We start from the raw sequence: 23605 nt of genomic DNA, 5'->3' as shown, positions 1-23605 counted from the left end.
TGAAGGAACAGAGTAGACCGATTAAGAGAGGTAATAGAGGATCAGATCCTATAGGACATTGTAGACCATTATAAGGATTCTTTTGGCTTCAAGTGATAAGGGGAGCCTTTGGGAAGTTAGAGCAGGGGAACGACTTGATGTCATTTATATACTAAAAGAATCACTCCACGGGCGCCTGGGTGGCTCCATCAGTTGAGCGTCCAACTCTTGATTTCGGCTCAGGTCGTGATCCCAGGGTTATGGCGTTGAGCCCTGCGTCGGGCTCTACACTGAGTCTGGAGCCTACTTGAGATTCCCTCTCTCCCCCAGCCCTGCCCCTCTCCCCGACTCGCACGTGCTCTCTAAAATAAAAAAATCACTCTAGCTGCAGCGTAGAGAGTAGACTGTAGAAAGGCGATGGTAGGAGTAAAGATTAGTTCAGAGGCTACCGCAGCGGTCCAAGAGAAAAGTTATGACGGCTCGGACCTGGGTGGGTGCCGTGGAAGTGACGAGACAGCAGATTCCAGAAATATTCTGAAAGGTTGAATTAATGGGATTCCCTGACAGATTTGGACTGGAGGTCTGAAAGAAGAGAGGTGTTTGTAAAGATGACTCCCAAGGTTTTGACCTGAGCCACTGGAAGGATAGAGTTGCCATCTACTGAGAGGAGAAAGACTATAGGTAGAGTAGGTGTGGGGCGAGAACAGAAGTTCAGTATGGGCACGAGTGAAGTTTGAGATGTCTCTTCGCTATCAAGTGGAGATACTGAGTAGGCAATTGGATATATATACAGGTCTGCGGTTTGGGAGACAGGTCTGAGTTAGAGACTGAAGTTTGGAAGTCATCAGCATGGGATTTAAAGACCTAATATTAGAAGAGATCACCAAGGGAGTGAATATACACTGAGAAGTGGATGACCAAGCTATTCCTTGTAGAGTACCGTATTTATAAAAACAAAAGAGCAATCCACGTAGAAGTGGGCCTGTGCAGTTCAAACCCGTGTCGCTCAAGAGTCAACTGTATGGTGTAGGTGGTTACGGCAAATACCTGTAGGGGTGTGTGTTTGAACCTGGCCGTGGCCCGGAAAGCCAGGTCGAGCAATATAGGTGATATAATAGGAAGCAGGGAAAATGCTAGTTTTTCGAGCGCTGGGAGTATTGTGATAAAAAGAGAGTTTAGACAGTTTTGATAATTAGTTTATTAGTCAAGGAAATAGCTGAAGATACTAACGGTGTTTTTCAAAGTGTGCTCTGGGGGACCGCTTCATCAGAATCTCCCGGGGAGCTTATTAAAAATGCAGGTTTCTGGAGATGCAAGCTAACTACCGAATCCGTATCTCTGGGGGGGTAGGACTCTGGATTCTGTATATTTAACAGCTTCCCCGGGTGACCTTTAAACACAACAAAGTTTGTGAACCGCGGCTCTAAAGATTTTGTTTGAGTAAATCATATTCCTGACTGATGAGTTCTCCAGAACACAAGACGTAGGTGAACAAATGGCATTTTCAATGTGAAAAACCCACACTAACCATCCACACTTCTAAATGTATGGAAGTTCTAAGAAGCTAAGTTTACAGTAGTGTTCGTTTGGCCTGACGTTACACTTCCTTCAGTTGTTTGGGTGGTATTTCAGGTATCTGTAACAGTTAATGGGTCTTTCATGAGACGGGTTATATAATCTGTTACTTACTATCTTTTTAAGGTTTATTTATTTTTCAGAAAGACAGTACAAGTGAGGGGCAGAGAGAGAGAGACAATCCCAAGCAGGCTCCACACTGTCCGTGCAGAGCCCGATGCAGGTTCGTGAGAACCATGAGATCATGACCTGAGCCAAAATCAAGAGTCAAATGCTTAGCCTACTGAGCCACCCAGGTGCCCCCATAATCTGTTACTCACAAATCCATTTATGTACCAGAGAAGATGGTTGACCAGGTATAGCTGCCCCCATGCTATCTGAGGTCTGTCTGAAGCCACAAAAACTAGGAAGGAAGAAGACAGAGCTGTGGGCACCTGGCTGTTTGGCCCGGGCTACCCTAAGGCTAGCCTCCCAAACTGCTACTTTCCATCTCCCGTGAGGCCTTACGCCAACATAGCTGGGAATTTGGTACCACGCCTTTTCAGCCGTTTCTTTAGACACTTGGGGGAAAGGGGCAGAGAAAGGCAAGTCGGAAATATGATTTTTGTTGCTGTGTCTTCGTCGCTGTGACCGCAGGGAAAGGATAATTTTCGGCATAGGAGAATCTGAAAGCGGGGGGCCTCCCTGCTTGGAGCTGTGACAGGGAAGTGATGAAGTTCATGGTTTATTTTACTCTGTGCCTCCTTGAGGCAAGGATTTTGATGATCAAACTCCTCCCCGAGGGTTTAGGATTTTACAAAGGCCACCTTTTACCAGCTGATATCCACAGCCATGCTTCTCCTGATGGACCATGAATTAATTTTAATTTCTTCAATGACCAGGCAGTGAACTTTGGGAACTTTTTTTTTTTTTAAGTTTTATTTATTTATTTTGAGTGAGTGTGCTTGCAAGCTGGGGAGAGGCAGAGAGAGAGAGAGAGAGAGAGAGAGAGAGAGAGAGAGAATGAATCCCAAGCAGGCTCTGTGCTGTCAGGGTGGAGCCTGATGCAGGGCTCGAACTCCTGAACCGTGAGATCGTGACCTGAGCCGAAACCAAGAGTCAGACGCTTAACCGACTAAGCCACCCAGGCAGGCGTCCCTGGGAACTTTTGATTCTAGAATTTGATCCCTTCTTCCATCTACCGGACTGTTGTATTCTAAGTGCAAGTTTCAATCTATGTGGGTCTTTTAACAACTTTCTACATTTATTGGGCACCTACAATGCAAAAAATATTATATTAGACGATGGTTTATAAAGACACGTAATAGGCACTCACAGTATGGGTGATATGTGTTATAAAGGGGCAGGTCTATCATATTTAATGTAGTACAGGGGGCACTTCCCCTGGCCGTCTAAAGAATAAGGGATATTTTAACTAACTGAGAAAACTGCTCTGCATTTGGATCGAAAGCCTTAATAAGGAGGTGGTTGAACTTTTTTCAACTTCAGAGAGTTTATATCACTATCCAAACTGTAGCACATCCCGTGGATGGGGGAGATGGGTGAAGGGGGTCAACAGGTACAAACTTCTAATTATGAAACAAGTCCTGGGGATGTAATATACAGTATGGTGATTATAGTTAATAATACCGTATTGCATGTTTGAAACTTGTGAAGAGAGTAGATCTTAAAAGTTCTCATCACAAGAGACTCTTAAATACTGAGAACAAACTGAGGGTTGAAGGGGGGTCGGGGGGAGAGGGGAAAGTGGGTGATGGGCATGGAGGCGGGCACCTGTTGGGATGAGCACTGGGTGTTGTATGGAAACCAATTTGACAATAAATTATATTTAATAATAATAAAAGATCTCATCACAAGAAACACAACGTATAACTATGTGATGACGGATTGTGAGTAGACTTACTTTGGTGACCATATTGAATCATTATGTTGTATACCTGAAACTGATAACCATGTTGTAAGTCAGTCATACTGCAGTTAAAAAAAAATATATATAGCACACCTTTTGCAAGTTTTTTTTATTTTAACATATGTAATAAGGCTGTAACTCTCATTTCTCTTCCATTTAGCTATGGCAACATAAGCAATATACTCCGGTTTTTTGCAAAACTAATCACACACAAACGTGTGGAACGGGACAGGATGTTTGTCATTTCGTACTTTCTCAGCGATGACACGATTTCAGTGTTTGAACCTATAGAGAGGAATTCAGGTAAGAGACACAGCTCTCTTCTTGCAATTTTCTCAGAACAAGTAGCTGTCTCTTCATTTTTTTTTTTTTTTAATGTTTATTTCTTTATTTGGAGAGAGAGCATGCGCGCATGAGCGGGGTAGGGGCAGAGAGAGAAAGAGACAGAACCCCAAGCAGGCTCTGCCCTGTCAGCACAGAGCTTGACGCGGGGCTCAATCCCATGAGCCATACGATCATGACCTGAGCGGAAATCAAGGGTCAGACGCTTAGCCGACCGAGCCACCCAGGCGCCCCACAGCCATTTCATTTTGAAAGTTAGAGAGCCTGGTCTGATTTTATGGCCTAGATGACTAAGATCGTGGCTTTCTTCTTCTTCCTTTTTTTTAACCACTGAGCTTCACTTTACAAAGATCTCTTAAATGGGAACCCAGACATATAAAATGATGAAAGAGGAACAGTTTGGTTGACTCAGGGCTGGGGGACTCTGGATGCTTCCTTCTGGATACTGTCCCCCTTTCCTCTGTGGCCTCTGAGGTTCCTCTGTGGAATCCAGGAGCTTCAGAATCATGGTCTGTCTACCACCAGTTCCACCCAAGCACAGCAAGACGAGGAAATCTGTATTTTTGAGTACCACGTATAAAATTTTTGCATAACTCTAAGACAGTCCCAGATTAACAGATTTCATCTTCAGTGCCTCCCTTCCTCTGGCTTCTCTGTCCGTCTGAGGCTCAGGCCACGGTTCCAGCACCCGGGGGCACGGAACGCGTCTCTGCAGCGTGCTTGATACCGTGGACGTGGCTGAGGAGAACCACTGATTTTGACTCCCCGAATTATGGAACTGCAGGGCTCTGTTCTTTGTCCCAGCACGCTGAAAACTTGTATCTGTGCTTTAGGCACATCTGGGAAGAATCATCAGTGGTGTGCTGGAGAACCGGCTCTCTGAAAACAATTTAAAAAGGCCCAATTTGTCAAAACATTTGCCAACTGCCATGGTTGTAGTCCATTTCAAGCAAGCAACACTAACAACTGGCTTGCAAAATCCCTAAAAATTTAACAAGCGGCCATTATGAGCTTGTATGAGCCATTCTGCACACCGATGAATAATGAATGATTTGTAGAGTTAAGGCTGCGTAGTGGTCTGAATAAGGGATCAACTCTTAAAATACGAAATCACATAGGAGTCATGCTCTTCAGGGTCAAAAGATCAACCCTGGGGGCGCCCGGCTGGCTCAGTTGGTAGAGCATGTGACTCTTGATCTCAGGGTGGGAAGTTCAAGCCCCGTGTCGGGTGGGGAGCCTATTAAAAAAAAAAAAAAACAAAACCAACAAAACTGTACATCTAGAGTGGGGAAGAGTCTGGCCAAACAGATTGTAGCACTCAGAAAACAGGGTGCTGGAAATCAACTATAAGCTTACTAATTATAGTAGCAGCCGTGATTGAGTACCCACTGTTACCCTTACAAGAACTTTATGAGGTTTTGTGTTAGTCTGGACCCTCCAGGGGGCAAACCTCAAGATGAGACTGAACGTACAAGAGATTTATTAGGGGAAATGCTGGCGAGGGAAATTGTAGAAGGAGCCCGAAGAGGCCAGAGAGCTGACGGACAGCAGTGCCTGTCTGACTCCTGTGACGGACAGAGGGAAGGAAGAAAGGAAAGAGAATGTCTTAGGTTGCAGGGAGCTTCTGAGCACGTTTTAGCAAGGCTGACCAGGAGTCCTGGAGCCAAAGTCGCTCTTTGGAGGGGCCTCCCTCTTGCAGGAATGGGCCTACGTCAGTATCCCTGCCTTACCCAGCAGGCTGTGGGAAGCGTGACCTCGGTCCAAACCCCGGGGGTGGCTTTCAGAGCCTAGCTGCCAAAGCCTTTGCTAACTGCGTTCCCCACAACAGATGACCTGAAAGGCACGTTTTCATAGCCCCCTGCGAATTTCATTCCCATTTGATTGGTGAGAATTCAGAGGGGTTCAGAGACGTGCAATAACTCCTGAAGATCATCCAGCAAGGTACAGAGCCAGGCGCTCTCTTTGGCTATAAAGCCCGCGTCTTTCCACCACCTCTCATTTCTGAATGTGTCAGGAGTGGGATGAAGCTGACCCCCGAAGTTCATCTGGCTTCGTGCTGTACTCCGATGCCTTGAAGGTTTCAAATCAGCATCCGTTAGAAGATACCGGATTCCCATCTTGAGTTCTCATTGCTTTGCAAGAGGCAAAAAGCAAATAACCTCCAGAGGAGAGCAGATGAAATGGTCAGAATTCCGGAAAGTAAGAAATGTGTGGCATTGCTACAAGAAGCAAAGATATGTAGCCTGTAGGAAAAGTAAAAAAAAAAAAAAAAAAAAAAAAAGTTCTGGGACTCCCATAGTTATCTTCAGACAGTTAAGTAAGCTCCTTTCCAAAAGCAGGGCATTTTCGGGGCGTCTGGGTGGCTCGGTCGGTTGAGCGTCCGACTTCGGCTCAGGTCATGATCTCACGGTCCGGGAGTTCGAGCCCCGCGTCGGGCTCTGTGCTGACAGCTCAGAGCCTGGAGCCTGCTTCAGATCCTTTGTCTCTGACTCTCTCTACCCCTCCCCCATTTGTGCTTGTGTGTTCGCTCTTTGTCTCTCTCTCTCTCTCTCTCTCAAAAATAAACATCAAAAACAGGGCATCGTCTATTTAAGCTGCACGTTGCAATAAATATAAGACGCCATCTGGGACAAATAGGTGGAAATAAGCTCAGGTAAGGAACGTTCTACGTGGTACTATCCAAACGTGCTCTAAAGCTGAGTATCTTCCTGAGGCCCCAGTTCCCGGTATCCTGCTGGTTATATAGCAGGCAACTTGCTGCGTGTTTATTTAAGCGTTTGGTTTGGGGAAGGGAGCAGAGAGAGGAGAGAAAAGGCTGGAATGCCACACCTCTTTTTCCTCTCCACATTCACCTAGGGAGTCTGTTGTTCACCCACTGACTCATTCTCCCCTCAAGTCTGAGAAGAATAGGCAGCTGTGAGTTCACAGGCTAAGTCGTCCGCTCTTGTGTTTGAGCACGAAGTCCCTCAAAAGGCACGTTGTGTGGTTCTTTGAAGAATAAAGGCTACTCATTAAACTCTTTGCTTTCTCTATAGGGTTTACTGGTGGGATGTTCTTGAAAAGAATTCGTGTTAAGAAGCCTGGACAAGAAGTCTTTAAAAGCGAACTATCGGAATACATCCAGGCCGAGGACCTGTATATTGGAGCCAGAGTGAACGTGAACGGCTACCTGTTTCATTTGCTCAACGCTGACGAGTATACCTTACGCTACATGGAGGAGAATTCAGATAAGGTGGGCCGCCCGTATCAGTCCTGACTCGCCTCTCCGCACGCTGTAGTCCGTGTTTCTCCTTCTCCGGGTCCGGGCTCCTTCATCCTGCCACCAGTTTCACATTGTGCACTCGCACACGTGGGCATGAATAATGGATCGGCGCGACTTGGCCACGGGTCCCGGCCTACTCTGTTTACACGCCGGGCCCTCCGCTGCCCAGCATCGCGGATGCCAGGCACAGGCAGGAGGCAAGCCCGGGGTTGAATCAGGTTTCCCGGGTTTTCTGCTGACGCTGGCAATGTTTTCGTAAAGAAATTTCAGCAACTATAGGGAAGGAAGAAAATCTGGTGCCACACACTGTGCCGTCCCAGCTAATCGGCACCGGCCTGTGCAGAAGGCCAAGCGCTTGAACAAACAGAAACCCCGAGGGAACCTGGATAGTTGCTGGGGTTGCAGCTTTTCCATAACAGGAGCCACCTGAGGCCTGGTTGAGAATTCAAGGACAAATCGGCCACCGTGAGCTCAGAGAGTCTTTCCGTTTGAAGGAAGATGGCAGATGGGTCCTGTTACAATGTACTAGTGTGGCAGTGCTGTTCTGGAAAAATAACACGTTGATAAAATCCCGGTTTTAAGTGTGGACTGGTTTGGTAGGCAAACGTGTATATTTAGGAGTCATCGGTCAGTATTGAAAAATCCGTCTGGGAGCGCCTAGGTGGCTCGGTAGGTTAAGCGTCCGACTCTTGGTTTCGGGTCAGGTCATGATCTCGCAGCTTCTTGGGTTCGAGCCCCGCATCAAGCCCTGTGCTGATAGTGTGGAGCCTGCTTGGGATTCCCTCTCTCTCTGCCCCTCCCCCACTCGTGCTCGCTCGCTCTCTCTCTCTCAAAGCAAACCTTAAAAAAAAAAAAAAAAGAAAAGAAAAATCTTCCCAGAAACAATTTATTTTCAAAACCTGCCTGCAGGGGCAGCTGGGTGGCTCGTCTGGTTGGGCAACCAACTGTTGATTTTGGCTCAGGTCGTGATCCCAGGGTTGTGGGATCGAGCCTGGCATCCCCCTTGCGGGCACGCGCTCTATCTCTCGAATAAAAAAATAAACCGTCTGCCTGTAAGAGACAGAGGAATTGAGAGAGAATCCCAAGCAGGCTCTGCACTGCCAGCACGGACCCCGATGCGGGGCTTAATCTCATGACCATGAGACCATGACCTGAGCTGAGATCAAGAATCGGACGCTTAACCAGTTGAGCCACCCAGGTGCCCCCCTCTGCACAGTCTGTCTTGACGGGAGTCCCAGGCTGCGCCCCGCCACCCCCCCGCCCAGGATTGCCACACCATTTCTCCATTGGCGGTGTAAGGACTTGGGGTTATCATAAAACTGTGAACCAGCAGCCCTTCAAAAGCGCTGAATTCAGGTGAGAGGCTTGAAAACAGGGCAGTTAGACTTTTGGAGACCAGTAGGCTCAGCTAGGAAACCTGACTCCACACTCACTGGCCGGAAGGCCTTAGACATGGTTCCAGAAACATGCTTGTAATCCAGACCATTTGTATATCAAAGCAAATTTCAAGAACCGTGGGCTCAGTTGTGGTCACGTGACATTTGTCATCACGTACTATTCGAATTGTAAGACATCGCTTCTTTATCACGGTAAAATGTATGAGAAGTGTTTGCTCCTCGTGCGGAACCCTCGCGGAACAAGTTACTCGCGATCCAAGGATGTACTATAGTTGTAAGATCTAAAAGGCTCTTCTCCTTCCGGAAAGATAAAAGCGGGGTGTAGGACATTATCTAATATTGGCATCCCAAGTGAAACCTGCCTTATTTGAAAACTATGCTTAACAAGGACTTTCTAAGCAGAGGGAGATTAACATACTCTTTAATATCAATCTGAGGAGTCTTTTCAAAAGAGCTTATGAGATCCAATCATGGAAGTAGATGAGAGGAAGTGCAAAAAGGTGGGGGAGGGTAAGGGGCTGCCGTAGGTCCCAAACCCCCTGGTGGAAAAGAGAGATCTTTATACTAAATTGTAACATCAGTGTTCTTAATCTTCGTTTTTAGTGTGTGTGTGTCTCTCTCTCTCTTTTAGCTCTTAGCTGTAATTATTTATAAGTTTATGCTTTACTGGATTGAATAAGAAGTATTTTGGCAGAGTCAAAAACCTCATCACAGGGTAGGAGACAGGAACTGGGGACTGCCGGTGAGCGAATGTCAGAGGATTACAGTGTGTGTGGATCTCCTGACACCTAGCCGGGCTCTGCCCAGTGCATCGTCTGGTGGCCATTAGTCCTGGGGGACCCACTCTTAAGATCTGGAGAAAATGGGGATCTACTTACCCAACCTTGAATCCCCATTCTCTCCATTAGGGTCTCCCGACATATTGGGCCAACGTCCAAAGGGTTCAGGGGAGAAGGCTGAGGTGGGAGGAGACATTGTTTTCTGATTCCTGTGGCCTACTGTCCCTTAAGCTCATTTCTCTCTGATCTGGGCCTGAGCCAATGCCACTCGTTGTCCTAAAACTGTAACTGAAGAGGTTTAATTCTAGCCTTGTCTTCTCTGTGTTGGTCTCCACGGAAAGCCGTGCCCAGCTGCCTTCAAGTTCAGAGCATGGAGTCTCTTTGCTGGCCATCAGAAAGACGGGGCCCCACGTGTCTCAGGCATATTTAAATACCTTCCTTTCTTCCCTCCTCCCCTCCCCCCCAGTTTCCTATGAGCAGCATTGAACTTGTCCTACAAAAGCTGAAAGAAGAACAATCAAAATCCAGAGAGCTCAAGCAGGTATTTAGAAATGCTGACCCCAAGCTTACAAAGAGAGTGGATTATAATACATTCAGGTAAGCCAGAATTGTGCTAGCAATAATCTGTTTTCCCTTCAAGATCCCCCAAAGAGCGAAGAACAGTTTCTTCCCTAGTGCTTCCTAACTAATTTACTATGTATTTTTATTATTGTTATTGTTGTTGTTGTTAGGGCTTGACATTTCTTTGGGTCCATGCCTTTGTGATCAAGTTTGGCCCATTGCTAGTAAAGATTTATGCATTTGCACGTAAAAGAAGTTTGTAGGCAAGAACGGAGAGACAAAAGCATTGAAAGTTCTGTTGTCTTGTGAATCGTGGCGATGAAGGCTTGAGGGGTGGCTGTGAGAGTGCATCAGAGTGAGAGAGGCAGAAGAAAATGCAGCTCAGGGCACCCCTCCGAAATCTGGGGAACAAAGGAAGGGCCAGCTCCCCAGGAATGTGATCCAGTTGGAAAAGAGAGTGGAAACTTGTCCTCATTATCAGGCAAGAGGTGATACATACGTTTTGAAAAACCTAAAAATATAGAAATCGAGGGGAAAATACACGGCGGTAGTTAGAACTGTACCAAGAGATCATGGACAATAAAGGTTTTCTCTAAGGTAGAGCTGAATTCTGGGACTGTCCAGTGGCTGACCCCGGGCACATTGCCAAACGGTGGAAACCCAGGGAAATTCAAATTCAGGATCTAGTACAATTGTGAGACTTCTTAGCCTTGAAAGCGAAGTGAATGGAGCGTTCAGGAGAATGTAAATTAAATCACGGGTGGGAGGACAAAGAGGACTTTCTCTTTAGGCTGAGAATTCTGGCTCCTGAAAACAATAGTGGCTGAGAGCTATTTAGGAAACTCGCTTGCCGACCAATGAGGATGTGAGCCCAGGAGAGGCTGGCAGGGAGGTCTTCCAACTTTGCGTCTGGAGTCGCCTGTTGCATCAGTACCTGGTGACCCGAGGCCACCGTCAGGCCCAAAGTGCCCCCCAGCCTCCCGTGTTGTTTTGACAGAGCTCTTTTGTGTCCCCGAAATGTTCTCTTGAGAGAAGCGGTCGGGACATATTTTTGTTGTTTGGCATCGCCAACCTTCTGGGATCAATAAGAACTCATGGCTCTTTGTTATTGTTCGTAGTAGTACACATGTTTGTGGCCTTTTGGAAAATAAACGGAGACAGAGAAAAGAGCAAAGACAATGGCTTAGGCCGTGGACTAATGGAAAGCAGTAGGGGAGGAAACACATTTCCATCAGAGATGAGGGAGTGGCTTCGTTTGGTTATTTTGTGTCCTTTTTGAAAAAGCATCCGTTCTCCCAACACTCTAGCAGAGCCTGTTGGAAACACTTTAGAGAGTTGATGGGACTTTGGGGGAGGCACTTGGGCCAGGCAGGAGATCCAAGGAGTTTGAAAAGTTGCTCTGCAGATGGAGGCCTGACCCCTAACCGTGGGTGGAATAAAGGACCGCCAGGCTGTGTGACTGAGGACAGCCTCGAGGCGTCGGGTGCTCAGAAGGAACCAGCAACCCCCGCACCGCCTCCCCCTCCCCTCCCCCGTCTTTAGACCCTCTCCTGGCCGGGAATCCCTTAAGATGAAAACCAGATCAGGTCATGCCTGGCTGGCAGAACCCTTCAGTGCCCTGCCATCGTGCTTACGGTAAGACCCAGACATCTTCGTGCAGCCGGCCCGGGCCCCGAGTGTTGTGACTCTGTTTGTATTTCCACTGTTATCACCTCTTGTTCCCCAGCCCTGTCCTCTGGCCTTGCTGGCTGCCGCTCAGTTTCTCAGACGCGTCAAGCACTTTCCCGCCTCCAAACCTATGCGCGCGCTGTTCCCTCCGCTTGGAACGCAGATTGTGCCACACCACGGTCCTTTTCACTGCAAACTCCAAGACTCCTCTTAAGAGGGTTTTTTTTTTTCCTCTCTCTAATGCTTATTCATTTTTGAGAGCGAGAGCGAGTGCGAGTGAGGAAGGGGCAGAGAGAGAGAGGGGTGGGGGGACAGAGGATCTGAAGCAGGCTCTGAGCTATGAGCCCAGAGCCCGACACGGGACTCGAACTCAGGAACTGTGAGATCATGGCCCGAGCCGCAGTCGGATGCTTGACCTCCTGAGCCACCCAGGCTCCCCTAAGACGCCTCTTCAACGGCACTTCCTCGGCGGGGCTTTCTTTCTGATTATCCTGCCTAAAGCCTGTCACTCCCTGTTATCCTTACCCTTCCGTCGGTAGTTTTCACAGCGCTTAGTACAACTTGCAGCTACTCTATTTGGACAGCCGTATGGGCGCGTGTGTGCTTGGGTGTCTTCTCCTGTGAGAACGGAGAAGGTTCCTGAGGGCCAGGCACCTCCACGGTCCTATTCACGGCCCTATCCTCGGCACCTAGCGCTGGGCTCAGCGAATGTCATAGTTCCCGAGTGGAATGCCGAACTGCCGAAGTGGCACTGTCTGCAGATGAGCATGTAGATCAGGAGGCAGGACGTCCTGGTCAACATGACATGTTTGGGGTCAGGCACTGTGCCTTCTGTGCTTGTGGGCCCCTAGCTTAATTTTTGAGAGAGAGAGAGAGAGAGAGAGAGAGAGAGAGAGCGAGAGAGCGAGCACGAGGGGGGAGGGGGCAGAGAGATTGGGAGACACAGAACCCGAAGCAGGCTCCTCCCTGTCCGCGCCGTCGGGGCTCGAACCCATGAACCGCGAGATCGTGACCTGAGGCAAAGTCGGACGCTCAGCCGACTGAGCCACCCAGGCGCCCCGTCACCTCTCTCTCTTTTGTTCCTTACACCCTTTCCCAGGCAAAGGCGAAGGAACTCACGGCCAGTCTCCGTCACACCACACAAGATTTAGTTCTGGGTGCTCTCACTAGCTCATGTTTTTCTTTCACTTATTTACGTGTGTATGTCTGGGTGTGTGTTCCGACTCTTCTCACCAGAAGGTGACCTCTTGGAGAGCAGGGACACTCCCTTCCTGGTTTTCTGCTTGAGCCTCAGCACTTTTTACAGTGTCTGGCACGTAGTAGGGCCAGAATGAAAATTCGTTGAGTGGCCACATCTCATCCTGCCCTCACTGCTTTGACTGCTGCCTCGGGGCTGATTTCTACCTACTCGGTCCTCAAGCTCAGACCCTTCTCTTGAGCTGTACATCTGGAAGTACGAATGCCTCCAGGACATTTCCCCGTTGGATGTGCCTTAGGCATCCCAAAATAACTTTTTCTAAGTTGACCTCATTTTCTTCTCCTCTAAAGTTGTACCTGGGGACCCTATCTTGGTAATAGCCACCACACTTGTGCCCAGGGCCTGGGGCCAGGGCCTGACTTTTCTCTGTCTTCTCTTCTGTCTTGACCTCTCCTACCCACCTTGAAACTATACTTACTTTTTTTTTAATGTTTTTATTTATTTTGAGACAGAGAGAGAGCATGAGCAGGAGAGGGGCAAAGAGAGAGGGAGATGCAGAATCCGAAGCAGGCTCCAGGCTCTGAGCTGTTAGCACGGAGCCCAACGCGGGGCTCGAGCTCACGGACTGTGAGATGATGACCTGAGCCGAAGTCGGACACCCAACCGACTGAGCCACCCTGCCGCCCCAAAACTGTACTTCTTTTTAAAAAAATTTTTTTGGGAGGCGCTTAGGTGTCTCAGTCGGGTAAGCATCCAACTTCATCTCAGGTCATGATCTTGTGGGTCGTGAGTTCAAGCCCCACGTTGGGCCCTGTGCTGACAGCTCAGAGCCTGGAGCCTGCTTTGGATTCTGTGTCTCCCTCTCTCTCTCTGCCCCTCCCCCGCTAGCACTCTCTTTCTCTCTCTCTCTAGAAGATAAGTAAACGTTACAAAAAATAAAAATTAAAAAAAATTTTAATGTTTTTTATTTTGAGAGAGAGTGAGTGGGGGAGGGCAGAGAGAGGGAGACAGAATCCGAAGCAGGCTCCAGGCTCCGAGCTGTCCGCGCAGTGCCCGACGCGGGGTTCGAGCTCATGAACAGTGAGATCATGACCCGAGCCGAAGTCAGACACTCAACCGACTGAGCCCCCCCAGGCCCCCCCGAAACTGCTTCTTAAGCTAACTTCTCTCCAACCCCAGCTTCATTGTTGTGGCTCACCTCTTTACCACCGTTCACTTAGGCTCTCTTGTGAACTGTGCAGCTCAGTCTCCTTTTCTTTACTCTCATCCGCCCAAGTGTTGCCAGAGGAACCTTCCTGAAATCTGATGATGTCATTCCTCTCCTCTAAATCCTGCGTCCTCGTTGTCTCCAGAGCAAATCCCGGCCTTTTGGTGTTTCGTGTGAGTTTGGTCATCGTCTGACCCTTGCCTGCCCCCGCGCCTTACTTCACCTCACAAGAAGACTTTTATAGAAGTCCCCATTTATCCAGCACTTACTGTGGGCCACACGTGGTACCAAATGCATTTCGTCTACTACCCACGGGTAGCCCCTGTTGAGTTGTTTACTTCCTGGCCTCCGTCGCTGGCTCCTGCCAAGCACAGTAGACGTTTGTTGAATAATCTAACGAGTGGCCCTATTTCTTGGGACCGTTCAGTCGAAAGCCTGCGGTGAACAAATAGATAATTGCTTGCCTTGCACTGGGGAGGGGCGGTCTGTCTCTGACTGCAAGGGAGTCCAGAGAGAGCCAGGCCTGATCCTCACTAGCCAAATGACCTGCGCAACTCAACTTCACCTACCTGCGCCTCGCTTCTGCCCGTACGATGGTCTCTGAGGCCCTTTCTAGGCACTGCCGTTCCGAAACCCTTAAAATGTTGGTTTATAGATACACTCGTAAAGTGTTCCCCTTTCAACTACGCGCATTGCAAGAGTAGAGTAGGCAGGCAGAGCCAGGATTGTGGCATAGGCCTCCAGGCTTCACTTGTGTGGGCCCCGAGTCTCTCCCCTTCTTACATACCTGGCAGTCCCCGTGTATACCTGGGGACTCAGAGCCTCCACCTGCTTCTGGGGCAGTGGTCCAAGCCCCAGGCACTTCCCTTCTCAGAGATTTGTGCCTCTCTCAGGGAAACCTTGAGAGTCGGGGCTAATAAACCACCTCTGCATAAGATGCCACAATTGATAACCGACCAATGGATTAATGTGTGGGCCTTCTTGAGATCATCGCTTCCAAAATGACCCGAAGGAACCCAGGGACAGGTGAAAACAGGAGGCAGTTTGGGGAGGGAATATTTCTCTTCTGCCCTGTGGGGGTCACTAGTTAATGCCTCTTCAGGGTCTGTCAGATTGGCCTCTGAGAGTCGCTGATTGTCACCCAGGAACGTGCAGAGAGGCCCTTCTCAGAGCCTCAGATGCCCGATGGGCAGATTTCAGCAGGGAGCTGGGAAGGTCCAGTGTTCTGCGTAACCGGGAACATGGCAGGGGCGAGGCTTCCCCATGTGGGCCTTGCATTCAGAGCAGCAGCAAGGGCCCCATGCCAGGGAAGGTGTGGTCAGTCCCTCTCTCCGGCCCCCTCCCCAAGCCTTGACCTACCTACTGGAAGCGAGACCTGCCCTATGTAGCCAGTGTATATTTTGGTTTTCTGTTTGCTCACCCTTTCTCCCCACCTGGGGAGAGGTCCCAGAGGGCAAGGCCCATGCCCGGCTCACCCTTTTGTGTTTCCCGGATACCTCCGGGACCCAGTGTCTGAGGCCTCAATGCACATAGTAAGTTGTTACATACTTCTCCCTCAGAACCCCCCACCCCTCGTCAATTGTAAGGTCGGGAGATTTCCTGTGACCATCCATGTAATAAACCCCTTCTAAGATTGAGAGTCTCGAGAACATTTTCTCTCTTGTAAAATTAAAATTCTTCCTGGGAGAGGTAGTACAATATAAGTAGATGTGACTTTGGACTTGCTGGCCTGAATCCAAATCTCGACTCTACCATTTGTCAGCTTGGCGGCCTCGAGTAAGTTGCCGAACAATGTTTTCACCTGTAAAATGGGGATGCTGATACCCACTACACAGAGCTGTGGCAACGAATACATCTGATGACGTACAGAAAGTTCTTTTTGTAGCATGCTGTAGTATATGACAGGCACTAGAAAACGAAAACCCTTTGTCCCAACAGTTGCCACTCTGTGTCACCAAACATAGTAATAGAAATCTGTGTCTTATTTTCAGGATTTCAATTAGGTTGTAGATTTATCTAGGATGAGGTCATTGAAAACATTGTTTAATAAATGAGGTTGGAAGAAACTCTTGAGAAACTTGGAGGCCACGAAGGTGGAAAATAAACGTCATTGTTGGTGGACCAAGGTTGGGAAACATTGTTATAATCTGCCCCATTAGTGTCCTTTACTTCAAGGAAGAAGAATTATAAATTTGGTGCTTAGAACATTGTAATGATCTCATCCTGATTTATCTCAGACAATTATCTCTCCCTTGATGTGGTTTCGCTCTATCTTTATTTGAACGACTCGGCGTACATTGTTATGGGTGTTTTTATTGTAAGTCTGACGTCTTTTAAGGAAGCAACTCGTCTGCGAATCTCGATGAACACAAGCAGAAACGAAGACAAATTCCAAAAGTGCTCGAATGTCTACTCTCATCATGAACCAAATAAGACATTTTGACAGTGTTCATAACGTATCTTTGAGATGGGAGCCCCCGCATATATCTTTTGAAGACCACGTTTTGAACCTTCCTTAAAGCATTAAGTATAAATAAGGTGACATCATAGGAAAGACACTGGCCTGGGAATCAAAAAGACCAAGATCTTTGATTCGATTCTGTCCCCGCCTGATGGTGTTCCTTGTATTGGTGAGGGCTTAGTTTTTTTAAAAAGCAGAATCTTCTCTGGCTAGTTAAGCAGAAAAGGAATTTTATTAAAAGGATCCTGAGTAGTTCACAGTATCTTTGGAAGGACTCGAGAAATAAGCCTGAAACTAAATTCTAGGAACAGTGCCCAGAACTGGGCCCCGAGAACTTGTCTGATGGGAAAATGGCCTCTGTTACCACCGCCAAGAACTCGGTTTTACCACAGCCATCCCTTAACCACCACTTCTGGCGTCCTTTGCCACTGCTGAAAACTGGCTGAAACCAAACATGGTCTACACCTACCTGGTTTCCCCCCGTTAATCCCTTCCAAGTCAAAGTCTTATGCAAGCTTCCCTGATTGGCCAAGCCCGGGTCACCCGCCTGTTTCTAACTGCAAGAAAGGCTGGGAAATTGAGCTCTGACTTCCATGTTGAGTGACGGGGGACATAACAGGGGAATTTCCCCCAACATGGAAGGGTAATGTAAAAGGTACCCTTTTCGGGGGCGCCCGAGTGGCTCAGTCGGTTCAGCCATCCGACTTTTGGTTTTGCTTCAGGTCATGATCTCCTGGTTCATGGGTTTGAGCCCCGCATCAGGCTCTGTGCTCACAGCATGGAACCTGCTTGGGATTCTCTCCCTCTTTCCCTCTTTCTCTGCCACTTCCCTGCTCGTGTGTGCGTGGTCTCTCTCTCTCGTGCGCGCTCTCTCTCTGTCTCAAAATAAATAAACTTAAAAAAATATTAAAAGGTACCCTTTAATTTGCCATGATAGCAAATCCAAGCCAAGATGAGCCAGAGAGAGAACATAAAACGTGGACGTCAGGTACCGAACTCCGTCTGTAACCACACCAAGCAAAACACTTGTGTAGTCTCAGCACTCTGTAAATACTTTTCTGACCCACCGAACAGCTAAACAGAATACAAAGCCCTCGCCTACAGTCTGCTACTTTTGCAATCTCTGACACACGTTTCTGAGTTTCAGTTGCCTTAAATGAGGGTATTGGATTAGCTTCAGTGAAGTTCCTAGATCGGAAGCTGGCAATTGTATTTAGTTTGGCTTTTGTTTAATGTTTTATAAAGTTAGGAATTGCAACAAAAACCTTACATACCTAGCACCTATTGAAAAACATGAAACTGAGCCCTACTTTTCTTCATGGCAAGAAGCAGTCCATCAACTAATAACAGAACCAGGAATTAACGTTAAGGATTTATGAAAATCTCCCATAAAATCAACAGACAAAAATGAGTCAAGGACACAGGAATAGGCAGTTCACAGAAAAAACACAAATAGCCTTTAAACCCCTTGGGGCGCCTGGGTGGCTCAGTTGGTTAAGCGTCCGACTTCGGCTCAGGTCACGATCTCACGGTTTGTGAGTTCGAGCCCCGCGTCGGGTTCTGTGAGGACAGCTCAGAGCCTGGAGCCTGTTTCGGATTCTGTGTCTCCCTCTCTCCCTGCCCCTCCCCCGTTCATGCTCTGTCTCTCTCTGTCTCAAAAAAAAAATAAATGCCAAAAATAATAATAATAAAAAAAAATAATAAACCCCTGAAAAGATGACCAATCACACAGTGCAAGCTGAGGCAACAGTGACCTCTAATTGCCACCTGTCATACTGGCATCGTTTTTAAAGAATAATATAACTGGACACCCGGGTGGTTCAGTCGTTTAAGCGTCCAACTTCAGCTCAGGTCATGATCATGGTTCACAGATTTGAGCCCCGTGTCAGGCTCTGTGCTGACAGCTCAGAGCCTAGAACCTGCTTTGGATTCTGTGTCTCCCTCCCTCTCTGCCCCTCCCTCGCTCGCTCGCTCTCTCTCTCCCAAAAATAAGTAAAAACATTAAAAAAAAAAAAAACATAACTGACTCCAGATGAGCATATAGGATAACAGGTACTCTCATTTTCTAGTGATGGGAATTTTAAATTTGTTCAGCTTTTTTTTGGGGAGGACAGTTGGCGTATCTGTCTAATGTTTAGAACCTTTTACCTAGTAATCGCACTCTCAGAAATTTGTGTATTCAGAAAAAAAAAAAATCTCACCGGTGGATTGTAAGAGATCTTTGTGTGTGCACGCACACCCGCATGTAATATTTATTGTGGCATGCTTCGTAATAGCAGACATTTGCAAACATCAAATGCCCAACAACAGGGGAATAGTTGGATACATCCTACTGCATCAGTTTAAGACAGTACTATTTGGCCATAAGAAAGGATGAAATAGACCACATATGCACACCTGAAGAAATAGTCAGTGTATCGGTGAGTAGCTAAGTCATGCTACGGTAACAACTAATCCCCCCCCCCCCCAAAATCTCCGGGAAGTAAAGCAACAAAAGTTGATTTCCCTCTCACTCTGTGTCTCCATTGTGGTTGTGGGGGAAACACTGTTCATTGCAGTCACACAGGGACTGAGGCTAACAAAACAGCTCCTGCCTTGAATGTCGCTGATCAGTGGGCCGGAGAGAGAATTTTGGAGGGTCCGGCCCACCAGATGCGCAGCTGGGAGGAGCTACATCTCGTTTACACTCTCAGTGCAGTGACCCGTACTAGCCACATGGCCCTGCCCCTGTATGCAGAACAACGAGAGAAACCAGAGATTGGTGAACACTAACGGTCGCCATATGTAAGTTGTGTGGTTGTGTAGATAAGGCAAAATTCAGAAGTCCGTGTGATGTGATCCTTTTTGTGAAAATACCGAAAGGTTATGCGTACATATATTTTTACGTAACTATTTCAAGGATTGCGTATCCTTTGAAGACATCCCAGCAGGGTGCACTTCAAGCGGCTTGAAACAGACCATGCCTCATTCTTTGACACATACTTTTTTTTTTTTTAAACAATGAGCAATTAAAAAAAAAACTAAAAAACTAAAAAACCAAATAGAACCCCAACAAATAAAGCAAAAATCCTGGGCAAAAAGCACTGAACGTTTTTGATTTCTTGCTTCAGTTTCCAGAAAGAACGAATGACAAATGCTGGCAGGATGTACTGAGCAAAAAAGTCAAGAGGCTCAGAATCCTAGAACAGGGTGCGAGATTCTTCCACTTGATGCTCTGCTCTGATTATTGATTAGAGTAGGATAAATTTAATATGCTTTTGCTTAAAATTCTTATATTGCAGGCCAGAATATTTCATATTAATGTTAATAAAACTCTAGAGCTTTAAAATTAAATTTTGGGATGGAGTGGTTTTTATAATTTTCAAATGCTTATCAAGTTAGCGATGAGGTCTTACCCATTCATTTCTCCCCGACATTTTATTTTTTTTAAATTTTTTTATTAAACATTTTTTTAATGTTTATTTTTGACAGAGAGAGACAGAGCATGAGCAGGGGAGGGGCAGAGAGAGAGGAAGACACAGAATCCGAAGCAGGCCCCAGGCTCCGAGCCGTCCGCACAGAGCCCAACGTGGGGCTCGAACTCACGAACCGCGAGATCGTCACCTGAGCCGAAGTCGGACGCTCAACAGATGGAGGCACCCAGGCGCCCCATCCCCCCAACATTTTAGGGAAATGTTAAAACACTCAGAAAATTTGAAGGGAAAGGGGTACAGAAGAATGACCATTCACATACCTACTATTTAAGTGTATCACTAACATTTTACTATATTTGCTTTATTACACATTTCTGTTTCTACATCCCTCTATCCATCCGTTAACATCTCAGTTTTGGTGCGTGTCAAAGACAGTTATAGACATCAGTTAACTTCCCTCTAGATATTTCAGCATGCTTAACATTTACAGTTTTTTTCTTTTTCTATAAAATTCATGTTCAATGAAACGCACAAACCTTAAGTGTACGTTTACTGAGGGTTTTTTTTTTTTTTTTTTGCTTTTTTAAAATTAAGTTTTTATTTTAATTCCAGTAGAGTTAACATACAGTGTTCTATTAGTTTCAGGTGTACAATAGAGTGATTCAACACTTCCATATGGCACCCGGTGCTCATCACAAGTGCCCTCCATAATCCCCATCACCTATTTTGCCCATCCCTCCACTCCCCTCCCCTCTGGTCACCAACCATCAGTTTGTTCTCTATAGTTAAGAGTCTCTCTCTTGGTTTGCTTCTCTCTCTGTCTCTCCTTTTCTCATTTGTTTTGTTTCTTAAATGCCACATACGAGTGAGATCACACGGTATTGGTCTTTGGCTGCCTTATTTTGCTTAGTATTATACTCTCTAGCTCCATCCACGTTGCTGCAAATGGCCAGATTTCAGTCTTTTTTTACAGACGAATAATATTCCCTTGTATTTCCGTACCACATCTTCTTTATCAGTTCACCTACCTATGGGCCTTTGAGCTGCTTCCATAATTTGGCTGTTGCAGGTAAATATAATAAACATAGGGGCTACAATAAACACAGGGGCACATATATTCCCTTGAATTAGTGTTTTTGTATTTCAGGGGTAAATACCCAGTGGTGTGAGTACAGGGTCATAGGGTAGTTCTCTTTCTTTCTGAAGAACCTCCATTCAGTTTTCCAGAGTGGCTGCACCAGTTTGCATTCCCACCAACAGTGCCAGAGGGTTCCCGTTTCTCCGCATCCTCTCTAGCATGCGTAGTTTCCTGATTTGTTCATTTTGGCCACTCTGACCGGCGTGAGGTCAGTGTGGCTTTGATTTGCATTTCCCTGATGGTGAGTGATGTTGAGCATCTTTTCATGTGTCTGTTGGCCATCTGGATGTCTTCTTTGGAGAAATGTCTGTTCATTTCTTCTTCCCATTTTTTAAACTGGATTATTTGGTTTCTAGGTATTGATTTGCATAAGGTCTTTATATATTTTGGATACTAACTCTTTATCACATAGGTCATTTGCAGATAATCTTCTCCTATTCAATAGTTGCCTTTTAGGTTTGTCGACTGTTTCCTTCACTGTGCAGGAGCTTTTTATTTTGATGTAGCCTCAATAGTTTATTTTTGCTTTTATCTCCCTTGCCTCAGGAGACCTATCTAGAAAAATGTTGCTACAGCCACTGTCAGATTACTGCCTGTTCTCTCTTCTAGGACTTTTATGGTTTCAGGTCTCACATTTAGGTCTTTAATTCATTTTGGTTTAATTTTGTGTATGATGTAAGAAAGTGGGCCAGTTTCATCCTTGTGCTGACCAGTTTTCCCAGCACCGTTTGTTGAAGAGACTTTTTTTCCTGTTTCATATTCTTTCTTCCTTTTTCATAGATTAATTGACCATACAATTGTGGGTTTATTTCTGGGTTTTCTGTTCTCTTCCATTGATTTGTGTGTCTATTTTTGTGCCAGTACCATACTGTTTTGATTAATACAGCTTTGCAGTATGACTTCAAGTCTGGAATTGTGATGTCTCCAGCTTTGCTTTTCTTTTTCAAGGTTGCTTTGGCCATTTGGGGTGTTTTGTGGTTCCATATAAACTTGAGGATTGTTTCTTCTAGTTCTGTGAAAAATGCTGTTGGTATTTTAATAGGGATTGCATTAAATGTGTAGATTGCTTTGGGTAGGATAGACATTTTAACGATATTTGTTCTACCAATCCATGAGCGTGGAATGTCTTTTCATTTCTATGTGTCATCTTTAATTTCTTTCATCAGTGTCTTCAAAATACAGGCCTTGTACCTCTTGGTTAAGTTTATTCCTGGCTACTTTATTATTTTTGGTGCAATTGTAAATGGGATTGTTAATTTCTCTTTCTGCTGCTTCATTTTTATTATATAGAAATTCAACAGATTTCTTTACATTGATTCTGTATCCTCTGAATTTATTGAATTTTTTCATCCGTTCGAGTAGGTTTTTGGTGGAGTCTTTAGGGTTTTCTGTATATGCCATCATGTCGTCCGCAAATAATGAAAGTTTTACTTCTTAGAAGTTTGGATGCCTTTTATTTCTTTTTGTTGTCTAACTGCTGTGGCTAAGTATTCCAGTACTATATTGAATAAAAGTGGCGAGAGTGAATGTCCTTGTCTGATTCCTGACCTTATGGGGGAAGCTCTTAGATTTTCCCCATTGAGTATGATGTTCGCTCTGGGTTTTTCATATAAGCCCCCTTTGTTATGTTGATATGTTCCCCCTAAACCTACTTTGTTGAGGGCTGTATCATGAATGGATGTTGTACTTTGTCGTGCTTTTTCTACATCTATTGAAACGATCACACGGCTTTTATCCTTTCTTTTATTGGTGTGATGTATCATGTTGATTGATTGGCGAATATTGAACCACCCTGGCAACCCAGGAATAAACCCCACTTGATCATGGTGAATGATTTTTTTAATGTATTGTTGGATTTTGGTTTGCTAGTATTTTGTTGAAGATTTTTGCATCTGTGTTCATCAGAGATATTGGCCTGTACTCATTTTTTTTGTGGCGTCTTTATCTGGTTTTGGTGTCTGGGTAATGCTGGCCTCATAGAATGAGTTTGGAAGTTTTCCTTCCTTTTCTGTTTTTCGGAAGAGTTTGAGAAGAATAGGTATTACCCCTTCTTCAAATGTTTGGTAGAATTCACCTGTGAAGCCATCTGGTCTTAGACTTTGGCCTGTTGGCAGTTCTTTGATCACTGACTCGATTTCCTTGCTGGTAATCAGTCTGTTCAAATTTTCTATTTCTTCCTGTTTCAGGTTGTCCAATTTGTTGGCATGTAACTTTTCATAACATCCTCTTACAATTATTTCTATTTCTGTGATGTTGGTTGTTATTTCTCCTCTCTTTTGTGATTTTGTTTACATTCTTTCTCTATCTCTCCCCCTTTTTTTTTATGTTAAGTGTGGCTAGAGATTTATCAATTGTATTTATTTATTTATTTTTTTTTTTCAACGTTTTTTATTTATTTTTGGGACAGAGAGAGACAGAGCATGAATGGGGGAGGGGCAGAGAGAGAGGGAGACACAGAATCGGAAACAGGCTCCAGGCTCCGAGCCATCAGCCCAGAGCCTGACGCGGGGCTCGAACTCACGGACCGCGAGATCGTGACCTGGCTGAAGTCGGACGCTTAACCGACTGCGCCACCCAGGCGCCCCAATTGTATTTATTTTTTCAAAGAACCAGTTCCTGGTTTCATTGATCTGTTCTAATTTTTTTTTTTTTAGTTTCTATGTGAATCTTGTTTTTTATCCACTCTGTCACCCTGCTTTTGATTGGAGAATTTAGT

General features: G+C 46.0%; 1 protein-coding gene across 1 annotated transcript in view; it reads left to right on the top strand.

Annotated features, from left to right (window-relative positions):
• Positions 1-23605, top strand: part of EFHC2 (EF-hand domain containing 2) — a 198046-nt gene that overhangs the window by 108340 nt on the left and 66101 nt on the right. Inside the window, exons 9-11 of the mRNA XM_007081628.3 lie at positions 3624-3766; positions 6841-7037; positions 9710-9840. Coding sequence (XP_007081690.2) covers positions 3624-3766; positions 6841-7037; positions 9710-9840 — 471 coding nt within the window. The remainder of the gene's footprint in view (positions 1-3623; positions 3767-6840; positions 7038-9709; positions 9841-23605) is intronic.

Source organism: Panthera tigris, chromosome X (genome assembly GCF_018350195.1).
Source record: "Panthera tigris isolate Pti1 chromosome X, P.tigris_Pti1_mat1.1, whole genome shotgun sequence".
NCBI classification, from domain to species: Eukaryota; Metazoa; Chordata; class Mammalia; order Carnivora; family Felidae; genus Panthera; species Panthera tigris.
The sequence above is the reverse complement of the archived record's forward strand: the minus strand, read 5'-3'. Positions and strand labels throughout refer to the sequence as shown.